The 24,683-nt window shown below is 43.7% G+C and overlaps 1 protein-coding gene across 10 annotated transcripts; it reads right to left on the bottom strand.

Moving 5' to 3' along the window:
- Positions 1 to 315: 315 nt before the first annotated feature.
- Positions 316 to 18,677, bottom strand: Tbc1d7 (TBC1 domain family, member 7). Of its 10 annotated transcripts, none has more exons than XM_005398807.2 (9): positions 18,396 to 18,666; positions 17,357 to 17,465; positions 17,070 to 17,203; positions 15,672 to 15,752; positions 12,480 to 12,667; positions 6,487 to 6,624; positions 3,136 to 3,281; positions 1,660 to 1,789; positions 316 to 775 (listed from the first exon to the last, which is right to left on the bottom strand). In XM_005398807.2, the coding sequence occupies exons 3-9, from the start codon at positions 17,179 to 17,181 to the stop codon at positions 689 to 691; spliced, it is 882 nt and encodes a 293-aa protein (XP_005398864.1). In that variant the 5' UTR covers positions 17,182 to 17,203; positions 17,357 to 17,465; positions 18,396 to 18,666; the 3' UTR covers positions 316 to 688. The 10 variants fall into 10 exon arrangements, with proteins under 10 accessions (XP_005398864.1, XP_013377321.1, XP_005398865.1 ...); XM_013521867.1 differs by having other exon boundaries at positions 18,419 to 18,666; XM_005398808.2 differs by having other exon boundaries at positions 18,600 to 18,632.
- Positions 18,678 to 24,683: the final 6,006 nt, after the last annotated feature.

Below are 24,683 nucleotides of genomic sequence, written 5' to 3'. Positions count from 1 at the left end.
TGTAGTCCAATATGGCCAGAGGGTCGTCAGCCATTAACCTTAACCTGCCAGCATCTCCCTAGCTCTTTCTATGTAGCACAGGGGTCCCCAAAGTCCACCCCCACACTTAATAACTCATCAGGAAAGAGTAGGAGTCCAGCAAAATATCAACACAAGTACTTTGTCCTCGGTAAATTTAGATGTATTTTGTTCAACAAAGGCTTCACCCCAACCGGCACAAGGAGAAGCACAAAGACATGTAAAGATTGTATTTCTGCGAATGCAGCAAACTCACACTTACACCAGCCCTGTACCAACTAAAGCCAAGGCTGGGGCGTCAACAAGAGGAAGTCGTTCTTTATTCCAGAAATAGACCTTCAAAAGGAACCAGCTTGGTGCTAATGAGAGAGGCGGGGTTGGTGCCGCACTGCTGGTTCATGCACCCACCCGCCAGGTCTGCTGCTCCGCAAACTGGAAGCATTTTCCCACAACTCTTAGCCCTGCCATTCCCAAGGGAGTTCTGCATTTGTTCTTGTAACTGAAAGATGCTCCGCAACACAGTAACACTAGGTATTTCAATTAAATTATTTTACTGAAAAAACATTGCACTTTGAGCACCAGAGCAAAGACCACTGCAATCGGTGGGGCAGGTAACAGGTACAGAGGGCTCAAGCCGGCCTGGGGGCCTGGCCACAGCCACCGGGAGGGGTCAGGCCGAATGCACTGGGGTCCCACAGTGTTTGTGCCACAGGTCGATGGCCTTGCTCACGACGGCATCCGAGCTGTCCCGGGGAATCTGCAAACAGCAAAGCACCCTGGGTGAAATTCCTGGGTTCATAATTTTAGGATCTTCTTTCATTCACTGCAGCCTAAAAATTACAGTATTTCCACAGGAGTTTCCACTGTTTCTCAGAAAGCAACAGCATAAAAGGACTGTTTCATTGCCACCTGAGGACACGCTGAGCGGCTCCAGTGTCAGACTGTGCTGGTGCAGGTTCAAACCCTGCTGACTGTGGGGCCCTGGGCAGCTTCCCAGAGCTGCCTGGAGGCCAGAACCCTGTCCCTGAAGGGGACACAGATACCCAACGTCACAGAGCTGTTCACAAGATGACAGGAGGTCATCAGGCCCTGGCACTATCGACCACGGATTATGATGGTAAGGAGGATACATCTAGGGAACACAGGTACTTGGTACTGATCATTTACCAGGCCACTGTCCAGGCATTTATATAGACGCATGAAAGGGGCACAAGTTCTGGGTCTCATCCATGACATACTCCTTATCCCCCCTCTTGCTAGCAGAGGAGTCCAGGAAACAGGGAAAAGTTGACTCATTTAGACCTTTTTCAACATCCACTAAGATGATACTCAGTGCATTAACAAATCCAACTGGGATTACACATCCACATGCTGGCCATCACAGGGGACGAGGCCCTGGGCCCCACTGGCAGGCTCAGCAGTGGCCTCACTGGTCAGAACAGCAGCCCCCGAAGAGCGGAAGATGTGAAGTATTATCCCCAGGCCAATGTGATGCCACTTTTCCGGGAGAAAAGTGTTTTTTATGAAGTACACATATATGGTATTATTTCTCTGGAATAATGTAACGCAGCAGGAAAATCTGGCTTGCTAAAGCTCATTTCATTTCTAGAGTCAAGATCAAATCAAATAATGCACACTTACATTTTCCAGGAACTTTGTTATCTTCTCTGCACTGTTCAATGCCATTACTTTTAGTTTAAAGGTTAATAAAATTTCCACAGCTACAAAAACGAGGATCTTACAGGATCCACTTACAACTTTATCCCAAACCCTACAAAAACAAAGAGGTATAATCATTTTACATGGGTCTGAAATCCATGTTTACCTATAAACATAAATTATACTCTCAAATTAGAAAATAAGATCACACGACTCGTACTTTAAGTAAAAGCTTCAGGGAATGACAATGAAATAATTATCAGAAACAAAACAGATGAGCCTTTTGAAATCTGCTCCAGACACAATGAGCACTGAAAGTAAAAGAAAAATTCACTGAAAATGACCGCTCAGGACTCAGGATATGGCTCAGTGACAGCTTGTTGGCCTAGCACACGCAAGACCCTGGGTTCCATTCCCAGCACCACACACACACACACACACACACACACACACACACACTCTCCTCAGAATCTACAAAATGCTCATTTCCTCATGTTACAAACCTGAAATTTTCAAGGAATGAAAGAAGTCCTAAACTAAAACTTGCACTTCATTAATATTCTGTAATGTTCATATAATTATTGCAACACGGGACCACAACAAAAGAAGCATACGAAATGTGAGATAAAGTCAGTTTCACTGCCAGTGAGTCTGGGGACAGATTCCCTCAACTACTCTGTGGGCTTACGGAGCCAGTTATTGATCCATCCTATTCTATTTTATTAACGCCTAAAACTTTTGAAGTTGGTATGATCATCTATAGCCGAGTGGCAAACCTACGACACGCATGCTGTTTTTCTTTTAAGACAAAAGATGTTAACATATGAGCTTTTCTTCCCCTAAACTAAAACCCCAACATTCAGGTTTAATGGCAGTGCTGGCCCTTTCCAATGGCAAAGTGGGTTTCAGGTTGCAGTCTGGGCTCTGCGCACTCGTCTTTAAAAGGTCCATCATTACTGGTCTACGCACTTAGTTCTGTGCTGTGTTCCAGCGTTCCCTGTGTACTGCCTTTCTTCCCAATCACATCACAAGGCCCCAAAGGGGCAGAAACACAACTCAGAAACACAAGGGCCTGAAACTGACTTAGAACGGCAGGTTGAGTCTCAGCTCTTTGAGCATCTTCAGCTCTTTTAAAGGTGCCACAAAGAAACAGAAATACCATGATTTCAATGAGATCAGGACCCACCACAATTCTAGAAAAGAGGACCTCCTGCTTATATAAACCTGTGGACAGTTTCAGATGTAACTACTCTATAGCATCTACTGCACAGAAGGTGCTCGAACTTTCTAAGTGTGTACTCAATAACAAGCAGAATCGTGTGCTGTGATGGTAGCTGCAAGAGAATTTAGCTGCAAATCTGTGCTAAGCAAATTTATATGCTGAGGGACAACCACGAGAAAGGCTAGGATTCTCCTCTGACTCCAGGCCCTCGGTGTGTCTCAGAAAGAAACACTTGCCTCTGCAAGCTGGATTCAGGCAGGCATCCCGCAAAGCACCTCTTAAACCAGAGATCATAGGGCAGCTTAGACACTGCAGAACAGGACTTCAGATGATTCAGCAGTCTGCTGTCTTCCAGATTCAAGTATTGTTCCAAAGCCTTTGGCTAGAGATTAAACAGGAAGAGAGGTCACGCGTTTCCTGTGACATGACATCACCTGATGTTACGGCCTATGATGAAAAAAAATTTGCATGCTGAAAGCAAGGAAGTCCTAGAAAACAAAACTGCAGGCCTATCCAAGTCACTTGTGACACAGCAAATTTCCAGGTCAGTCTCACCTTCCTGGACTGAGGGGTTTCTCCTGGACACAGACTCTTTTAGTGCTCAACCTGGGCCAACCCCGGAAAAAGAGAACAGTCAGTCACCATGGTGCTTATTGCACTAACCACATTCAACAGCCTCAGAAAGTCCAAATCATAATTCAGTCATTCTAAGGGGCCTGTGAGAGTACTGGTTGTTCTGGAGTAGTCAGATTAGATTAGATTAGATTAGATTGGATGGGATGGGATGAGATGAGATGATGAGATGAGATGAGATGAGATGAGATGAGATGAGATAGAAAGGATGGATGGGATGGGATGGGTGGGGTGGGGTGGGATGGATGGGTAGGGTGGGATAGACGGCATGGATGGATGGCAGTCAAGGGAAAAGAGGAAGGGTAGGACCAAAGTGGAGTGGGATTAGGATAGAATGAAGGTAAAATGAGACAAAAAGAGATAGTTATGAAAAGGGGCCAGTAAGTCACTAAACACACACACACACACACACACACACACACACACACACACACACGCACACACACACAGTTACTGGCAATGAGTAGAAAACAGAAAACCTCATCATCTGTTTGAAGAGCATAAATTGATATGGCCATTACGAAATACACAGATTTTAGGTGTCTCCCCTTCACTCACGCATTCCCTTATAGGGAGCTGCCTCACTATATACATGGTGACCATGTACAAAGGCAGTTTATTGTCAGTGTGTGGCTGTTAACATGGGCAGATTCAATACAAGAACTGTAAATAAAATAGAAAGAAAAAGTAGTTACTAAATGAGTGGATCTCAACCCTAGCCACACTTCAGAGTTGCCTGGAATCTTTAAAAAAAGTGGAATTTCAGGGCCCCATGGAAAGATGGAAATGGAAAGATTCTCATTTAATTGGCCTAGTGGAGGAGGAAAAGCCATAGGAATTGTTAAAAGCTCCCATATACCAACAGGGAATCAGGACTGAAAAGGAGTGTTCTATCTGTACAAACCTGTAAATTTCTCCAAATTAAAAACAGAACTACAGGGCCATCTGCACAGCATGAGGCTACTTTGTTGTCGTTGTTTTTTTTTTTTTTTTTAAATCACTTTATACATCCACATGCAGGAAAAGGTCTAGAAGGGTGTACACCAGGCCCAGGACAATGCTCACTGTTTAGGAAGGGGAGCGGGGGTGCTGGTCCAGACCTAGGGCAACGTGAATTCATCCGGGTGGTTTAATGTCTTTTGAGAATGTATTCATTTATTACTTGCGTTTCCCAAAATGAATTTTTTGTATATACCATAACTTATCAAAGTGCTGCTAACTTACTCCAATATTAAGCAAAAAATGCTAAGAAAATAACAGTATGATTAAGGCCTCCTGATTTGACAACCAACGTTATATTTACTTATGCTCCAATTCCATGCTTAAAAGCGTGTTTATCAAACTCAACTAAGTAGAAAATCCTAAAATCAAATTTTACATAATTAAAATATGTAAAAACTGCTCTCGTAAGAATAGACAGAAGCTGGAAGGTCCTGCCTTTCTGCCCCCTCAGTACACGGGGCACACAGTTGTAGCCGTGGTCTTCAGAGCTGGACTGCCTTCTTCACTGCCCCTCACCTCCCTGGCACCCTGGGTCACAGTTACCACTTTTAGGAGCATTTTCAAATAAACTCAATGATTTAGGAAAAAACATAAGTTCCTTTTTATAAATGGTTTTTTTTAAAAAGGGGACAAACTGGAAAGAAGAGAAGCACCAAGGAAGACTGGCTTATGCCACAAATCAAGAGCCACTCGGCACTCGGGACTCCTCAGCCACGGTGTGGCACCAGAGCTGCCCCCATCCACGCACTTTCCTTGCTAAAGAGAATCGCTGCTCTCCCAGGAGATCATCTCACTCTGGGTTTTTTAAAACCATGTGTCCCAGCCTCTGCTGCAGAGAAAAAGCCAAGTGACACAGTCCTAGCCACTAATACCAATGGCCCTGGCTTACGACAATCCAACTGCAGATTTTTCAATTTGACAATGGGGTTCAAAGTGATGCACTCAGGAGAAAGTGCTGGTGGAATTTTGAATCTGGATCTTCTCAGGCTGCTGGTGCATGGTCTTACAGTCTTACCCAGCCAGGCACACAATCGTGAGGAAAACCCACCCATACTGCAGTTGCCTCAGATGTTTAGAAAGTGAAGGGAACTACATTTTCATCTTACGAAGGTTTCTTGGGCTACAGCCTCATCCTAAGCTGAGCATCTGCGTACTTGCAGAAGGAAAGCCTGCTTGAGACTTGACAGCTTGCCCCTCTCCCGCCTTCACATTTATCTTTGCCCTTCCCTTTCTTCCTGCCCAGAATAGGAATATCATAGCTTGTGGACCTATAGGAGTGGAAAGACTCTGTCTGATATTGGAGCAAAATGACAGGCGTCCATATTGTGGTGCTGTAAAACCAACTGTGGTCTGCTTTACCTCTGGACTTGCAGTTATGTGAGAGAAAACGGGCTCCTGTTACTTGGATCTTCCATTACATTACACCCCAGCAACTTCAATCCTAACTAATACACGTCGAAGGAACAGTCTAGATAAAGCTGGTGCTGTAAAACCAACTGTGGTCTGCTTTACCTCTGGACTTGCAGTTATGTGAGAGAAAACGGGCTCCTGTTACTTGGATCTTCCATTACATTACACCCCAGCAACTTCAATCCTAACTAATACACGTCGAAGGAACAGTCTAGATAAAGCTGGTGGATTCTGGACCAAGACAGGGAATACTGTAGACCAAATGTTGGCAAAATGTAGCCTGCAGTGGTGCAGTTCCAAGCCTGGCATTTTTCAGTGCATGTCTACGGCTGCCTTTGAGCTCCAGCAGCAGAGCTGAGCGACTGCAGCAGAGATCCCCGGCCACCTGGCTGGAGATGTTTACTGTCTGGCTTTACACAGAACACATTTACTGAGCCCCTATGGAGAGACTCCACTCATAAATACGCAGCACCAGTTAGGTTCTTGCTGATGATCCTTAACACCACTGCTCACCCCCAAAATTAGCCAAAAACACTCCTCACCAGCTGCGGCAAAGAATCCCGGTACTTGTTATTTAACTGGTTCACAAAGCATCGGATGATCCAGTAGCAGTCAACACTATCTTTCACCATTTCTTCCATGGCTTTAGCAATGGCAAGAAACACTTCATCTTCTGGCTCCTGAAAGATTCATGAACACCTCAGGAGAGAGCAGGAACAGAGAGGAAGACACAGTTCTTTAATAAAAATAAAACCTTGCCACCTAGATTTGGAAAAAGCCACATTAGTAAATCAAAGTATGATCAAAAGCAGAGTCCACCAGTAACGAGAAGCACAGGGTGGAGGATGAGGGACTAGAGAAATCTACTGGAACCGGTGCTGCTTATGAAGGACTTGTTTTTAGGGAGCCTCCACCTTCTAACATTGAGCTCATCACAAAGTCAACATAAGTCATAAGCAAGGCTCTTACTTGCTCCATCGAGATCGTTCACAGTGCTGGAACAGAATTTCTCCCAAAAGTATGTGATAAGCCGCATGTATCTGCAGATTCTTGTCAACACAGGAATTTTCAAATATTAAAGGACTTCAGAAGCACTGCCAGGGCATTTGCTTTATTTCAAAGCATTCATATACACCTTTAGAATTTTTTTGTTGCAGGTTTTTTTTAGACAGGGTCTTGCTACATATTTCAGGCTGGCATGAACTAGCTATGTGGTCCAGGCTGGCCTCAAACTCACAGTGATCCTCCTGCCTCAGCCTCTTGAGTGCGAGGATGACAGGTGCCCTATCTCTAAGCATCTAAATTTAAAAGTCTCTAGAACCAGAATTTTAGGAATCAAGAGAATGTGTGTCCATACTCAGAACACAAGAGTAAACCCTCAAGTAAATTTCTACAGAGAAATCTTATAAAAGCCGCAACCTGGGCTAAGGATTTGGCCCAGTATTAGAGCACTTGGACTGCATATGCAAAGGCCCTGAGTTCAAGCCCAGGGGTTGCAAAAATAAATAAACACCTAGAACCTGACCTGGGAAACTATTTTGTTTTCTAACACTGTAATCATACACAAAAAGCTTTACATTTCATGTAGGATTGCATAGCTGAAGGATTTTAACATTAAAATGAAACTAAGAAGCATCTCTCTACTTCCCTAAAAAGTTCTGAGTTACATCAGAATCCCTATTTTAATGTAAGTATCTCATTATGAGGCCTTCCTTCAACTTGTAAGTGTTCTACAAAACACAGTAACAGGATCACAGAAAATTAATTTTTCTAAGCATCAATGTGAGAAAGAAGGAAAGAAAACTCTCCTTTCTTAGACTCCCATGCAATCCTGAGTCTGGCTCCAGATGCTCTGCAAGGTCACTAACTGTCCCTCTTCGAGGAAGAGAACCCATGTCCCTCAATAGCTGCATTTGTGGTTGAGTGTGGCCACACATTCTCATTACTGGATAAAGGATGAGCAGGGCTTGTGACTGTGGGGGACAGGGCCCCCAGCACACACTCGAATACGTGTGCCTGGGCTGGGTTGTGAGCGGCACAAGCTGCATGAGGACAAGGCAGAAGCTAAGACCTATCATCTACATTTCTGGAGCTGACAGATTATCCTACTAATTTAATATGTAATTTAAGGACATGTGCAGTCCTAGCAACTTCATTGTGCCTGTGATACAGTGCTGCTTACAGGAGATTGTGACAAGTTCCAATTATTTTTTAGGGAATTTCTCTCTCTTGATAATTTTTAATGAAAGCAGATGACCTTTAGCTCCAACACTGGCCCATGAGTATCATGTCATTAAATTCAAAAGATAAAAATAAATATTTTTATTATGGATTGCCATCCAATCTTCCAATACGTAGATTTCATAGATCAGCAAAACTTGCAAGCAGTTCCCTGTTTGAACCATTCTCTGTTTTAGCCAAACAAACCAACCTTCACTAAAATGCCTAACAAGAACTGCAATAAAATAGCCAAGGCTTCAATCTATAGTCTTTCTCTACCTGCCTGCTTTTTCTTCCCCTCCCAACAATAAGAAGCCCAAGTCATTGAAGTAAGGGGTTTGCTAGAGATGACATTAACAAAGCAGCTTGGAGCAGGGAATGGCAGCAGAGAAGGTGGGCAAGGCCAAGGAAGAGGCTGAGGCAGTGAAGGGTCAGGGCTGAGAAAGGTGCAGAAGCAGCCAGGGACCACCTCCACCTGCAGGTCCAGGGCCATGGGGACAGAGGCACCTGAAGGTCAGAGCTGAGGTGGCTGATGCTGCTTGTTACATATTGTTGTGGTTACTTTTTCTTGTTGCTGAGACAAAATACCCAATCCCCAAAATTAAGGGAGGAAAAGTTTATTTAGCTCACAGTTTGTGGAGGTTTTAGACCATAATCAGCTGGCTCCAAGGTAGGGTGGGGTGGCATGGTACAGGGGAAGTGGGCCAAGGCGGCCGAAGACAACAAAAGCATCAAGAGCAAAAGGAGGGGCAGCAAGCCTCTTTTCCTCCCTTAGATTGTATGTAGGCTATCTACCCTGGTGAGGGTCCTTTATACCCATACCATCTCTGTGCCTTTCTGTTTCACAAGCTCAGGATGTTTATAAGGTAAGGACCCTGGCTCTCTGCTGAATTAAACTTCTTAACGTCTCAAGTTGACACAATGAACAACATGCTAGAGCGGGAAGGGCATATCTTTTTTACCCCAGGATGTAGAACTGCTGGGGTATTTAGTTAAGCTTCTAGACTCCTCAGGTTAACATAGTGCATCAACCATAATAATATAGAAAATAAGCAAGGAAGCAGAGAAGTACATGTATCGGGGATGACGAGAGCCTTTTCACATCTGCACTGGCAAAGGGAGCTGAAAATACGGAAAGGGGAAAGGGTGGGATGAGTTTGTGAGAGTGGACTGAAACTGAACACATCAATAGGAACTCAAAGTTTTAAACTTATCTGTAGATATGATATATAGGTATATGATTATATATACTCATGTATATATAACACCCAAGGTGTGATATAAGGGTATTGTACATGTTTAAATTTTAAAAAAAGTTATTATAGTAAAAGACACACTGCCATTAATCTCTGCCAGTATACTTTCCCTTGTTTTAAACACACTCATCCCGTTGTACTTGCCACTTTCTGAAGCAGTTCTGGAAGTCCTCTTTCCTGAGTGTCTTAATGAGGTGTGACCAGAAACACAGGGAATGCTGCTGCCAAGTGGCATCCAGTGGAAGGCCAGGCTTGTAAAGCACTGCAGGGTGTCCTCTTCCACCTATTCACCAGATCTGCAGCATGAGGCTCCTGGATCTTCCTCCAAATGACCACAAAAGGTAAATATTTTGAATAGATTCACAGCATCGAGGCAGCCATGACAGTGCACCTAAAGACACTCAGGAAAGAGGACTTCCAGACCTGCCCCAGAAAGTGGCAAGAATGCTGGGATAAGTGTGTGTGAAGCAAGGGTGAATATTCTGGGGGAGTATTAACGGCACTGTGCCTTGTTTTTCACTGTAATAAATGTCTTTAAATTTAAACATTCACTGTGTTTTTCAACTATACCTAATATAGGTGCTAGGGACACAGCTTGGTGGCAGAGCACTTGCCTGGCAAGTATAAGTCCAGGTTAGACACCCAATGCCACAAACAAAACAAAACCACCTTACACAACATGTATACAGATATGGAGACATATGTGTGTGAATGTGTGTACACACGTGCATTTCCTACCTCTGCCTACTGAGACTGTCTCGAAACAATGACAGCCTAGAATAATGAACACACATGGTGTCTTATTTTGGTTTCTAAATACCACATCCCCCTAAAAAAGAAATGGCTGATTCTACAGCCGCAGCACAGAGAGTACACAATAAGCTTGGAGCATCTTGTTGTGGCAGAAAGGCAGGAAACAAAACATTGAAACTCATCCAAAAGGCACAGCACAGCTGGAAGGGACTGCCACTGGCTAAGTGTAGGACAATCTGAGCCCCAAAAGTAACAGCAGCCATGGATTCCAGGCCACTGAATTAAAAACAGGACTCCAGAAATTCATACTGGTATCAATAAATAAAAGAAGAGAAAACTCTTTTTTATGGAAAAAAAAAAACAACTAAATATAGAAGGAATGAAAGAAAAAATCATTTGGCAACCAGCAGAGTAAAATCTGTTTGGAGCAAGAATGATTAGTGGGTAGATATTTACAAGTCTCTCAAAGTACCTCGCCTGAGTTACTTATTAACTATATAGGAAAATAGTAACTTCACAGTGGGGAAACCTGGCAACAGCACTTTCATCAACCGATCAAAGCTACAGGAATGGGTATCAGACCTCTTGGTACTCTTGCCAGTAGTGCATAACCAGATTCCAATCACAAGGAAACATCAGAAATGCTCCACTGGCCAGCAGTCTTCAGTGTCCAGGTCAGGAGAGAGCAAGAAAGACTGGGGAACTGTTCCGGATTAAGGCAGACTACGACATGGTCCCTCGGGTAAGGTGTGATGGGGGGCTGGATCCTGGATCAGAGAAGGGCATCAGTGGAACAATCAGCAAAAGCTCAGTATGCGCCGTACAGCAGCTCTGCGTGTTCTGTCAAAGCCAATTCTCTGGTTTTGATCATTAGACCATGGTTATGTAAGAGGTGGCAGTTGAGAGTGCTGAGTGATGCTGCACTATTTTTTTTCAACTTTTTCCTATGTCCAAAATTACTTAAAGATGAAAAGTTAAAACATAAAATTCTTTGAAAAATCATCAGCAGATGTTCAAATTCATGGATAAAAGTTTAATAAGGACTAGGATAACTAACATAGCAGTTTTAAAGTGTCTCTCCACAAAGGGACATAGTAATTACAAAGGGGAAAAAAATATCCAGTGGAAAACCCAGCAGGTACAAGTGAACTTTTCACGGGACCAAGCCCCACTGAGTGCCTGTGGATGTCACTGCCCAGGTGCTGACCCTGCCAAAAGCAAATACCCGGCTATAACGAGCAGAAAGCACCAGCCGATCCTACCACGAGCGGCTGCTGCAAAATAACTGACCAACCCCCCTCCAAAATGTCCAGAGCATGACAGGGAAGAAAAAAAAGGAAACTGACCCAAATTAAAGGTGACTAAAGCAATATAACAACTCTGTGCAACCTATAATCCAAGATTGAATCCTCAACCAGAACTTTTATTGTGTATTTGTGGATAAGGGCGTTACAGGGACAACTGATCAAATGTGAATGGAGTCTACAGGTGAGATGTTAATATCGCATCAACTTCAGCTTCTTGGTCTTGATGCCTGTACTACTGAGGGTACTGTCTTTAGGAGTGAGGGAATCTGAGGTCATAAGACACCATGTCTGCATCTTATTCACAAATGGCTTGGAAAAGGAAGTATGTATACATATATAGGGAAAATGACAAAGCAGATGTCCTAAATGTTAACAGCTGGGGAATCTAGATAAAGGGTGTATAGGAATTCTTAGTAGAATTCTCACTTTTCTGTACCTTTGAAATTACAATTACGTGCTGTATAACAATGTTTTAGGTACCATGGGACCCAAAATGATGGTGGTCCAATTAACCCAAATTGCCCAGTGACACTGCAGCCCTCTAATCCAAGTCAGTATGTTCTATGTTTGCACAATGATCAAAGTGTCTAACAGAACATTTCTCAGAATGTATCCCCATCAGAAAGCAATGCATGACTATAGTGTTTAGAAATAAAATGTATTTTTTAAAATAAGGCAGATTGGATCAGAATGTACAGGGCCATGGATCCCAGGCAGACAGGTTGCTTTCATTTTGTTGACAATGAGAAAACACTGAACATTTCAAGGCAAAATATGATGCAATCAAAGGCTGGCAAAATGGGATGGTTCAAAGTTAACACTCTGGAAGGCTGACCGTAAGTTCAAGTCCCACAAGGGCAACTTAACAACTTAGTAAGACCCTGTCTCAAAATTTAAAAAGGGCTGGGGATGGCGCTGGAGACAAAGGCACTGGGTTCAATCCCTAGTAATGAGGGGTGGAGGGGGCAGAGTTAAAGGTCGAGAAAATTTTTTACTAACCAGTGGAAAGGAGGGACTTCGAGGCAACTTCCCAGACTCCAGCTGATACATGCGAAGATAGACTTCGACCTGAGGGGTGGCATCACTGATGAAGCGGATCACTTTCAGGGCGTGAAGGACATCACAGTACTGATCCTTGCGGTACATCATCACCTGGGCGTGGGACTCGTGGTGGGGAGGCAGGATCCCTGCGCAGACCCAAAACAAAAAGGGAAAAATAACGAGACACCAATCCAAATGTTCCGCCTATTAAAAAGAACCCTGTGAGATCCAGCTTCACAATTAGACCAGACTTCATACAAACATTTGCTACCACACAGATTCTCTTTTGGAAACTCTCACCGGAACAATCTTAAATGCTCTACGTTATCAGTATCAGAATGATGACATTTGATCACTGATGTTAAAGAGAAATGAAATGGCATCAGGAGAGCCTTAAGCATGTCCCATAATTTCAGGACAGTCATAACCACAAGGTAGCTGTCAGGCTGGCACCACCTTGTGCTCCTGCTCTCCACTTTAGCACCTCGCCTCCTACATCTCAGAGCCAACACCCTGTCCAATCCTCCTTCTCCACAGCAGTTAAAACTTGTTCACAGAGCGTCCTCTCTTCAGGGCTGCAGAAGTCCCTGATCTTCATTGACGAGTTCACCTTACTGCATTTCGGACGGTTTATGCTCCTTGCTCCATTTAAACATGGCATCAGCTCATTAGGCTTTGTCAGAGGAACCACAGCTCTTTTCAAAGCAAGTGACACAGTAAACACACAGTGGGGAGACCGCTGGATGTACCCTCAGTAACTCTAGGCTCTCATCTCAGCTCTGCTAACCCCAGGACTCTCGCGAATACGCCCGTCCCTCTGGGCTCGTTTCCTAATTTAGCAAGGGCAGGAGATGGGACAGACAAGCATTTCACCGATGTTCTCTGCAGAGTCCAAGCCCCAAGCATCTTCATCAGAAAAGGAAGTCACAGTCGAACAGATTTGAGGAATGGTGGCAGTGAATTTGCAAAGCTCTCAGTTTTGCTATAAGGCAAAACAGTTATTTATTCCAGCCTCATTCAATGTAACACAGCTGTACAGAAGCACCAGGCTCTGGACTCAAAGTTCCTGGGTTTGATTTCTGGCTCTATGATTAACTGATTGGGAGCCTCTGGCAATATCTTCTGTCTCACTACGGCTTAGCTTCCTCATGTGAAGAATGGGAATAATAATATCTACGCTAAGGCAGCTGTTGTGAGGAATAAACAAATCAATATACATAAAGCACTCAGAAGAGTACCTGGCCACACAAAGCTAGGATCAGTGTGAGCTCGTACATTTGACTACAGCTCACTCTAGTACAAGACACCACAGATCCAGTATTCTGGGAAACAAAAGGTAGGTGAGCTCAAAGGTGTCCAGCTATCCCACTTGTTTAAACGTTCCTTTTCCTGACACAACCTCTATTCACCATAGCTATGGGGCTCTGTACTAGGCTTTCAGAGAAGCCAAAGGAATACACTAGTGTCCTCCACTCTGGGCTAATGCAGATTAAACAGCTGTATCTTTATCACACTACTACAGGCCTCTCCCATGTTAAACCTTAAACCACTTTGTAAAGGTTGGTCCTAAAAAGTCTCTTTCTGATATTTACCTAAAATGTTAGGAGGAGGGGGGGATTCAAAGATCCTTGAGCAATCTAATAAACACACACAAGCATACCCCACACACAAAAACCTCCGCTCAGAAGAGTCCTTCACATTATAAAAGCTCTAAATTTCCAGTGTTTTTACCTCAAAAAATAAGTCACTTACATGATAATGAAAGGCATGAGAAACAGAGGTGATGAACAAGCCAGACAGGACCTGGTGCTCAGGAACTGTCACGAAGCACAGCGGTGTATCTCCTACTAATCCAGTGCAGTGATAAGAAACAGTACCACCCAGCACAGTCATGTCGGCATGACCACCTGCGACGCACCCGGGAAGGCACTTATCTTGATGTAGTGGAAATGGTAAGATTTAAGGGGAAAATGCTCTGGGAAAAACTAAAGTACGTAGTTTTCAACTTTTCTGTAGACTGCAACTGCTGAGTGATCTACCGGGAAGAAGCACACAAGCCTGCCAAGACGCACAACAAAAAGTCATTCTGCAGGGCTTTCTAGAATGGCTTGTACACCCCTTGTCTCTCTCCTCCACACTACATAACCACACTCAGAGTGCAGGTTTCTCAAGTGCTGAAAATATGCTACAATTGGAGAAGCAAACAGGGTCCACACTCTATCCTACCTTCACACGAGGTCTACAAAAGAGCTTCAATGTTATCTCTGTCACTTGCAGACTATAAGGCTTCCTCGGAGACCAGTTATGCAGCCTCCCAGTTGTTCTTCCCATCTGTCAAACTGGGATCTCATGATCTGGCTCAGGGGAATTCTAGGATTGCTCCATGTCACTGGTGGAAACCTCTCAGATCAGTGATTGGCACACGGGGAGGCCCATTAAACCGCAATACCAGCTTGTACCCCACATAAAGCTCCATCCCACCACTGTCTTACAGTTATAGCAAACAAACTGTCTAAGGAAGAAATGGAGGGTGACAGTGGGTATTATATGCTCTAGGAGGCTCAACAAAGACGGAGAAAAATCTTTGGCCCAAGCAGCTGCTCTTGGCTCCTGAGGTACCTTTGCCTCCACAAAAACTAAGCAAGTCCATTTTCCTTCTCATCACCAGAACTCATTACTTACACTTTTAGGGAAAAGAAATGCTGATTCCTTTTTGAGTCTGAGCACACATGAAGAAGTGGCACCTCTACACTGAGAATCACAAAAATATAACAAATTTAAAGCTAACTAAGTAATTAAGCTCAATACTATCACTGTACAGATGTGAAAGATGAGCCCCAGAGGGGTCTTTTTCCAGATTACCTGGCTCACAGCAAAGAGCAGACCAGTTCTCCTTTCTCCCTGTCCAGTGTTTTGCCCCATCTTATCTTGGGAATGTGCATTACTTCCTTTTCCATCACTAACAGAGTAATAGTTCATGTATTTCTGCTGCAGTCACCATCCTAATGCCTTTCACAGTGAGCCTCCGGAGGAAGACCTAAGACTCGGAAAAGGGCCTACCCACATCCACCCTTCCTGCCTGTGAGATGACAAATGATCCCATCATGCAATGCTTTTGAAGATAAATTCCCCGATTTCTGGGTCTCATACCTAGGAGCACCTTCCATACCAACGCACGGTACATGGATGGGAGAGGGAACCGCTGGCTAAAAGTACAAAGTTTCTCAATATCTAGAGGAAGAAAAAACAATTAGAAGCTTTTCGAGCTTAATAAAGTATGTATAAGCGCATTTCATTTTTTTTTATTGGAAGGACAGTTGGGACATTTCTTCTGGGAAAGTCTACCATATGGTCAGCAAATTTAGGAAAGGCAATATTGGTCTGATTTCTAGCCCAGATCTTGTATCAACTTAGCTTTTTAAAACAATTAGCATTTTATAGAATAAGAGATGCATTCTGCATATATTACTACCTTCCTTATAACACTAGTGGTAGTTAATAATTAAATAACTCATCTCATTTTAGCCACATTACAAGCCTATTTGGGGAGCTGTTGTTCTGCAGATATAGAACAGAAGCTCAAAGCAGTTAGTGATTCACCAAGTTCACACAGCTGGTAAGTGGCAGCATCAGCCCCCACCCACCTCAAAATTACACCTAACAGTCCTGGCCTCCAATTCCTCTTCTTATTAAAGAAGCATTATAATGCCAGACACATTGAAACAGACTCCACAATGAGACTAAAACTCAGATGTGAAATATTTCTAAAATTTAAAAGCACTCTATGGGGGGTAAGGTGTACAGCAATTGCCTAGCAAATGTGAGTCCCTGGGTTTGATCCCTGCACAAATAAAACACAACAAAAAACAAGCAAATAAATAGCATCCTATGCATATAAAGCATATCTGACTAGGGTTCAATTTATTTTACTTTGACTAACAGCTGACTTTATTATCCCTAACTTAAGATAAAGTAAAACATCAATATATAATACAGTCTTAGTATTTCCACAAAGGAAAATCAGGACTGAAGTTGTTGCAAGTTTACCCAGAAGCTATGATGACATATCTACAAACTGAAGAAAGGAAGCACAAAGCATTAATAAGGACAAATGTTATTGTTTACAAGACCTTGCAAAACCTTCTGTCAGTGAAATATAAATTTGAAAATTCTAGAACTTTTCTCAAAACATACCATTCTGATGTCACCAAAGCACCCGAAGACTATAACAAGTAACAAATACCCTGGATGTCTTTGAACATAGTATTTTTTTCAAAATAATTGAGATGACTGGCAACCAGTAAGATTTTGAGTGCGTGGGTGGGAGGGGGGTACTAGGAACTGAATCCAGGGCCTTCACACTGAGCTACATCCCAGCTCTTTTCTTATTTTTTAGTTTGATACAGTATCTTGCTAAGTTGCTAAGTTGTCGTGGCTGGGCTCAAATTTCTGATCCTCCTGCCTCAGCCTCCCAAGTAGCTGGGATAATAGGTGTGCAGCACCAGACCCAGCTGAACCTATAAGCTTAACGAAACATGTAAAACTCACCCAAAGGGTCATCTTTCAGTAGGATTTCCAGTGACTTCTTTTCCTCCACTCCACGAAACCCCATTTTCTCATAATATACTGAACGAAAGTTTCTCTGAGAGTCTTCAGTCATGTTTCATTCTTGGAGGGGACACCTAGAGACATAGAATAAAGAGTTGGAAAATTTGCCAATGATCTTCTCCAGCTTTTCAATTAGTCAGATATACCATGACAAACTGCCTGCTTTTGCAGAGGACTTGATATCGAATCTCCACATTTATACAACTAACATAATGTCACCTACGCACCTTGCCCAAAATTCAAGATGTCAGTCAACAAGCACTTTGCTAAAATAGACCGCGAGAAAGGTTTATGCACTTCTCAGCAGAGGTCCTAGCACAATGGATATTCTGTAGCCTAGGGAAGACAGGCAAGAGTATATGTTGCAGCAAAAAGTGTCCACCAAGCAGTCCACAGTGTTTCTGTTTTTACAAAATATGCATTAAAAATTAAGACTATATTCCAAAATAGTAGCAATGGTTATCTTGAGGCAATAGGATTCCAGATGCCTTTCATTGTCTTCCTTTTGCTTAACTGTGCTTTCTAAAGTGGGCATTTTGTAAAATAAAAATTTAAATTATAGAAGACTAAAAAGTCACAAGTTCCTCCCTTATTTTTCTTTTAAACACAGTATTACCCAATGTAACTATCAAAATTCAAAACCCACAATAGATACGCACTATTAAATTATAACCAGAAGAGGGTAAGGAACTGGCACTTGACAAGAGACACCCACAAAACTGGAGGCAGAAAAATGACGTAAAATCTGGCCAGAGGACTTAACAGCTCCATGATCCCCGGTTGTTTCACGAGAACCTTCCTAATGTTGACAGTCTAGCGTCAAGAAAAACTCAAATTATGTTGGTGTTTCACAAACGGTAAAGTTGTAATGCGTTTTCTAAATATATTGCGCTGCCTCACTCAATCGCTTCAAGTGCTGAGGCAAAAAAGAAGAAGTGCTCAGTTATTTAAAAAAATCGGAGACTTCTCCACGACCAGAGGAGGGTTTCTTCCTTATTGAAAACATGACCTCTGAATCGTGAACCGATGCGGTCCCAGGGAAGATTAGGATTCGTTTAGGAAAAACGGTTCTAAGAATTCTGAGCTCTGACGACCAGATGCTTTAAAAAAAAATCCAAAACATTAAAATGCAAAGTGAGCTGGGGATTTGCTTTTCAAAAGCATTCAAAGCTCCCTGCTGTCTAAAGACACCATGGCACTACAATGGCAAAGGCGACCGGGTGGCAGAAAGTCTGCCGGGGCCACCTGCTGCCCGTGCGCGCGCACCTGCCCGGAAAGGAAAGCACGACCTGGTCCCGGACCCCAGGTCCCCCTGGCGCTATTCTGTATGCTTCAAATCCAGCAGTGGCGGTGAACACACCCGGGTTGGGGCCAGGGTTCACGCGAGACAGCGGAAACCAGGCAGTGCGCGCGGCTGGACCGCAGGCTCGGGGGTGCGCGTGGGTGGGCGGCGTCGGGACACCCGCGCACCTGGCACGCCACGGAGCAGCGACCCCGGGGCCGACGCCGCCACACCAGCCGCCGGACGTGACGTCAGCCCAGGTGGGCGGGAGCTGAGTGCGCGCGTGCGCACAGGGCGTGCACAGGAAGCTCCACCCACGCCCCGGCTCGGTGACATCTGAGATGGGTGAGCTCCTCAGCTCTTACCTCCAGTTCCTGCGATGACACTCTGCACTCTGCAGGAGCTAAGATCCTGTGCCCTAGCACCTCCATTGCCCCCAACCCCCTCCTGATCCCGCTGCCAGGCCCCCAGGGTCCTGCCTGGAGGAGACTCGAGCCCTAGGCCGTGTGTCTTCAGCTCCCTGCAGGGACGGCCCGGCGGGTTGAAATAAATGAAGACCAACCAAAAGAGAAGCCGCAGATCTGTTTATTCACAACTCGCCGTAGACAGAGTCAACCGTTTGAGCCCCTGGCGCTAGTTTCTTGGCAGCAACTCGGCAGGGAGGAGGGGAAGTTGCGGCGATCAGGGAGAGGTTGGGGTGCTTTGTCTTTCTCCGGTTAGTCCTAAGTCGGAAGCAGGGACAAAAGTTAGAGAAACTGATTTTTGAATGAAACGCTGGCCACTTGGCGTCACCTGTGACAGAAGTGACTGTTCGTGGATATCACCAATCTGTCTTCCTGCAGCTGTGACTTGAAGTGGGCTAGGCTCCTGGGCTTTTTGTTGTAGACGAGGAGCTGGTTTTGTGCACAGGTTGTGAATCAGAGTTCTATTTGATATATGGCCTGGCTGTTGTCTGTATATTCAGCCTCTCGCGTGAAATACTAGAAAAATAGGTGAAAAATGAAATAGAAAAAAAAAAAAAAAGATACAAGCCCCAATTTGGTATTAGATTCAACAGGCATAAAGTTCAACTTTAAAGTGGCTTTTTAGTATTTCCAAACACTTTCAGTTGCTGTACTTACATCAAAGGACCCTGGCCTTGCTGGAGAGCACTTTCCTGAGATTGTTAAACCAGCGAGATATAAAAGCAGTTCCTTAGAGAAAGAGTGCTGAGGACCAGCTCGATGCGGTATAGAGCAAGCAATAATTAACATTAATAGAGTGGCACAAAATAAATTGAGAGTCTGTCCTAGGCCTAAAAGCTTGACTTGTGGCAAGACCCTTGGTGGGCTTAAGGACAGATTAATCTTTAAGCCAACGGCCAGAGCTGAGACCAGCAAACAGTCTGTGAAGTTCTGGCACGTCAAAGCAAGATAACATGGCAGCTGAGGACTTAACTCATGCAAATTCCATCTAGCTCAGTACTTGCAGCTAGTCACAATCAGGTTACTGGTTAATCATCATCTGTTCATGTGTGCTTTTCCAAAATTACATTGCTCCTCAATTCTTGAACTTTGACCATGTCAGCAGTTCACCCTCACAGCTTCCTGCAGCCCGCCAGCACATCACCAATCATGCAGAGCACCTAATAAAGGCCAGGGACATGGGTACCATGTGTTTTAGCCCATCATTGGGCTTCTACTGTCCTGGTGCCCCTTGTAACTAAAATATATCTCTTATCTGTGCTATATTCTGTTGTCATACCCCCGAGCAGGAGATGGTGCTCCTAGGCCAGGCCCTCCATAAAAGAGGGTTCAGTGATGGGTGTTGATTCCTTAAAAACCTATATCTTTACAGAACAGACCATACTGATGCCAAGCTCTAAAGAGAAACTTAGAAATCAATGATAGGTAAATCAGTCCCGTTACAGTGGGGGTCACGCCTGGAAAAAACCTAAAGGAAGGTGGTATTTAACTTATGTGTGCACCTCCCAACCCCCTTACCATCTTCCATGCTTCCAGACTGGAGAACTCAACCTGGCTTAGGAAGTTATGTCTTCCATGAGTTCTGTTTACTTTGCCTAACCTTAGGGCCAGTCATTAACTTACCCAACCCTGTCTCCTTTGTCTTAACTTTAACATAGTGCATTAAAACCATAAGTATTGAAATAATGAAATGAGAAAGTGTGTAAAGCAGGTGGCACAGTACCTTGCATGTTACCCAGGAGGAATGTATGTACATCAGCTGCTACTGCAAAATCTTCACAGCAATACTACTTTGACATGCCCTTCATTATCCTTCTTGATGAACTGGCAAACTGAATATTTGGAAACTTCCATAGGAGATTAGTCTCCTTAAGGCGGTTCTCAACTTTCAGTTAAGGTGAAAGACTTTAAAGAAGTCTCCTCCCTGCAAAATCTTACAATGGCCCCCACGTCACTCAGAATAAAAACAAAAGTCTTTACAATATGTCTTCTCCTACCTTGTCCCCATTTACCATCAGGAACTCTCCTGCCCCATGACCTTCCCTGTTTTGGGCACAGTTTCCATTGTAAGCTGCACTGCCTGTCTTCTTTCCCCCGTCTTGTTCAGATGTCCCCTTCCCAAGGCCTGCTCTCACTGTTCTACCTAAAATTGCTGACTGTCCGTGCATTTCAAGCCCCCGTACCCAGATCTCCTTTTTATTCCTCTCACAGCTCATCACCTTCTGACCCCTACTAGTATTTATTTATTTATTCGGCTTTGTACTGCCAGAATGTCAGTTCCACAAGGTCAGGGGTCTTTGCTTAGTTAATAGAAGCATCCTGAGTTCATAGAGCAGTGCCTGGCACTGCCTAGCGCTTAGTGCAGACTCAGTGAATGAAAAAGGATCCCACACAAGGAGAAAAGGCAGCCATGCTTTCTTAAAATCACATTTTTGAACTGTAAGCTGTGGGAGGTCATGGTTAGTCCTGGGACTCCTAGCACAGCATGGATTCTACAGTAAGCCACACAGGTAAAGCCCTCTGAGGAATTTAATTGAAATAAGAATTTTAAGAGGCCTAGGTGCATTTTATTTAAATGTGTAACATACTGTTCTTCCGTGACCACATCCTTCTTACTGCCTTGTGATCTTACTGCCCTCTGGTGGTTAACTGTTCTTACTGAATTATGGACGTCATTGTAGTGTAGTCATAGAATCACTCCCCAAGGTTAAAAGGACCCAGAGGTCACTAGTCCTAACTGTGGTGCAGAGAGGTAAACTTCAGAGCATAGCAAGGGGAGAATACATTCAGAAGTGGTGTCGTATCTTTCAATGTTTAGATTTACTTTGATAGAATACTAATTGTCAGGTACTATCTGCCCCAAACAATTGCTCTTCTTCTCTTAGAGAAAAGGAAATAGACACCCAGTGAGGTTATGGTTACAAGGCAACTGTCTTCATGTTGAGTAGCAACTAAAGTTAATGTGAAATCTCATCACAGTATGATAGGTGCTATCGTTTAGATCTGGAATTTACTCACATACGTTAAAGGCTTGGTTTTTGGCTTGGAAGGTGATGGAACTGTTAAGAGGTGACGCCCAGAGGGAGGATTTAGGTTATGGTAGAGGGGATCTCCTCAAAAGGGACCATGAAATTCCACTCTCTTCCTCCCTCCTTCCCAGCCACCATGAGGTACAAAGCTTTGCGCTACCACACGCTCCCCACCAGAACGTGCTGCCTTGCCACAGGCTCAAAAGCAACGGGACTGCCTGAATGAACCAAAACAAACCTTTCTTCTTTATTTATTTGTTTGTTGCTGTCCTGGGAATTGAATTCAGGGTCTCCTGTGTGCTGGGCTAGTACTCTCCTTTTGTGCTACACCACTGGCACTTTTTAATATTTTGAGACAGGATCTCACTAAATTGTCCAGGCTGGCCTCAAACTTTCAAAGCTTCTGACTCACTCACCTGAGTAGCTGAGACTTCAAGTGTGTACCACTGTACCCAGCTCAACTTTTCCTCCTTTAAGTTGACTTATGTCATGCATTTGTTACATTAACAGAAAGCCTCCCAACACTATCAGTGAATGAATAAATTCAGATAACTCACTGGTCAAGCCACACCTCCAAAACATCTGAAGAGAGACAAATCTGAGGGAGGCTCATTTCCTTCATTTTGGTGATTTGGCTAAAAAAACAAAAGCTGAACCTGTATATCTCAATTATTACCGGTAACATAGACATTTTTGCATTTTTCCACAATGTGGGTGCTTATTGAATAACAATAAATTGACAAGTTACATCAATTTCATCAGCCCTCTCTGACCAAGTACTAAGGTTCACTTGGTAGCCAACAGCTGGGCAATCACAAGGCCTTTTATTTCTATCTTAATTACCAATATTTGAACACTAAATTCACATAAGCTTTATCAGGATTAACAGTGGCTTCAGGATTTGAAGAGAACAGAACTAAAAATCAAGACAGAGAGCCTACAGGGATCTGAGGAGTCACCACAGGTGACCACTTTCTGTTTGTAAATATTTTCCTCTAAGAAATTTTATTTTCTCCCTGTATCACTTGGCCATTGTGGTGTATTTTCATAACCCCTTTTAGGAGGCATAACTGTACACAGAAATGTCCTGCTGGAGAAAAGAGACATCAGTTTTGTCAAAACTGGTGGCATGGGTATCATGTAGGTTTGATTATAGGTGTCCCATGCTCCCTGGGATGTGGGACCTCTGATTACAGCTGTAGGCTGTCTAGTATGTAGGGGCTACTTAACAAATAATGGTTCCATTAACTACTGGTAGTTGCTTGGCCTTGATCTCATCTCATATTTTGCATGAGTCTTTCACAATTTTAGTGTCAAGATGGCAGTTAAAGCCAGCAGTGTAGAAACACAAACTTCATTTCCCTGAAACAGGAGAAGATTATAAAGTAAAGCTTGCAAAAGCAGGGGAGATTAAGGAGGACACATGTAGGGAGAGAAAACAGGGAGCAGTCTAGAAGGTAATTGTGGTCTTGTAGAGTTTTTTTATTAAAATATTAACAGTTTGAATAAAGTCATTGCTGTTTTAATGTTCTCAAATAATTCTAATATCTATGTCTGTTCTGTATCCATTTCAGTTGGCTGTTTTTTCTCCTTGCTATGTGTTATATTTTCCTGCTTTTACATGCTGGATAGGGGCCAGGGGTATGGTTCAGTGGCTTAAGTGCTTGCCTGGCAAGCCTGAGGTCATGAGTTCAATTCCTGGTACCAAAAAAAAAAAAAAATGCCAGATAAATTTTTATTAGATGGCACACATTATGAATTTAATCTTGTTGAGTTCTGCCTATAATTGTCTTCCTATAAATATTCTTAAGCTTTGTTCTGGGGCATTTCAGCAACTTGGGAATAGTTTGATTCTATTGGGTTTTGCTTAATATTTATTATACTGGGTCAGAACAAAGTTTATCCTAGGGCTAATGATTCTCACTACTCAGTAAGAGCCTGCTGAGTTCTCCGCCTGGTGCTGCCTGACTTGTGAGGGTTTCCAGTCTGGCTGTGGGAAAGGGCACTGATTCTCCTGGGCCAGTGGGTTCAGTCATCTCTAACCATTCAGGAAGATTCTTTCCTTAACCTCAGGTCTTTTCCTCCCGCACAGGCCCTGATCGGTGCTCTGCTGACCCTGTGTAGGTCCTCAGAGCTCACACTTGGTGCAGTCCTCTTTGCTGTAATCCTCTGACCTCTGAAATTCAGCCACTGAGGCTTCCCTGGTCCCTCAGCTCTTCCTCCTCACCTCAAAGTGTCCATCTGGGCAAGTATCCATCTGGTAAGCATGAGGTCATGAGTGTGTCCCACAAGCTCAGCATGGCCAGTGCAACCCAGAACTGCAACACAGAACTCCCCTGGGGTTCTGCAACACTGAACTCCCCTGGGACAGTAAACTGAGGCAATCACAGGCATAGCACTGGTGTCCTTTGTTCCTCATGCCTACTGTCTTCAAAACCACTATTTTATGTAAGTTTTTTTGTCATTTCAGGCAGGAGGTAAATCCATCCGTGTTATTCTGAATCTTAACTAGAACCAAAGTTCTAAAAGTTGTCTTTAGTATTATCATTTTGTTCATTAATTCTCCACGTTTCAACAAACCATTTTGTAATCAGAAAATCTTTTAAAAAAGAAATTTACCCAAGTGTCTTAGTCACTTTCTCATTGCCAGGACACAATCAACATCCAACACCCACAGTTTAAAGGGGGAGAGGTTTAATTTGGCTCACACTTTTAATCCAGAGTTGGCTGGCTCCAAGGCAGGAAGGCACGGTGAAAGAACCTGGTGGAGGACAGCCAC

The sequence above is a fragment of the Chinchilla lanigera genome, unplaced genomic scaffold (genome assembly GCF_000276665.1).
Source record: "Chinchilla lanigera isolate Chin_1 unplaced genomic scaffold, ChiLan1.0 scaffold00064, whole genome shotgun sequence".
Classification (NCBI taxonomy): domain Eukaryota; kingdom Metazoa; phylum Chordata; class Mammalia; order Rodentia; family Chinchillidae; genus Chinchilla; species Chinchilla lanigera.
This window is presented reverse-complemented; position numbering and strand designations above follow the sequence as displayed.

What these genes read in the sequence shown, in the direction of transcription:
- Tbc1d7 (XM_005398812.2), bottom strand. Translation starts at nt 17,181, where the DNA reads ATGACTGAAGACTCTCAGAGAAACTTTCGTTCAGTATATTATGAGAAA. An exon ending in ACTGAAAGATGACCCTTTGG is followed by an intron (nt 15,753 to 17,069) that starts GTGAGTTTTACA and finishes TTCTTCCTCTAG; the next exon opens with ATATTGAGAAACTTTGTACT. An exon ending in GGGATTCTTTGCCGCAGCTG is followed by an intron (nt 3,282 to 6,486) that starts GTGAGGAGTGTT and finishes TTTAATCTCTAG; the next exon opens with CCAAAGGCTTTGGAACAATA.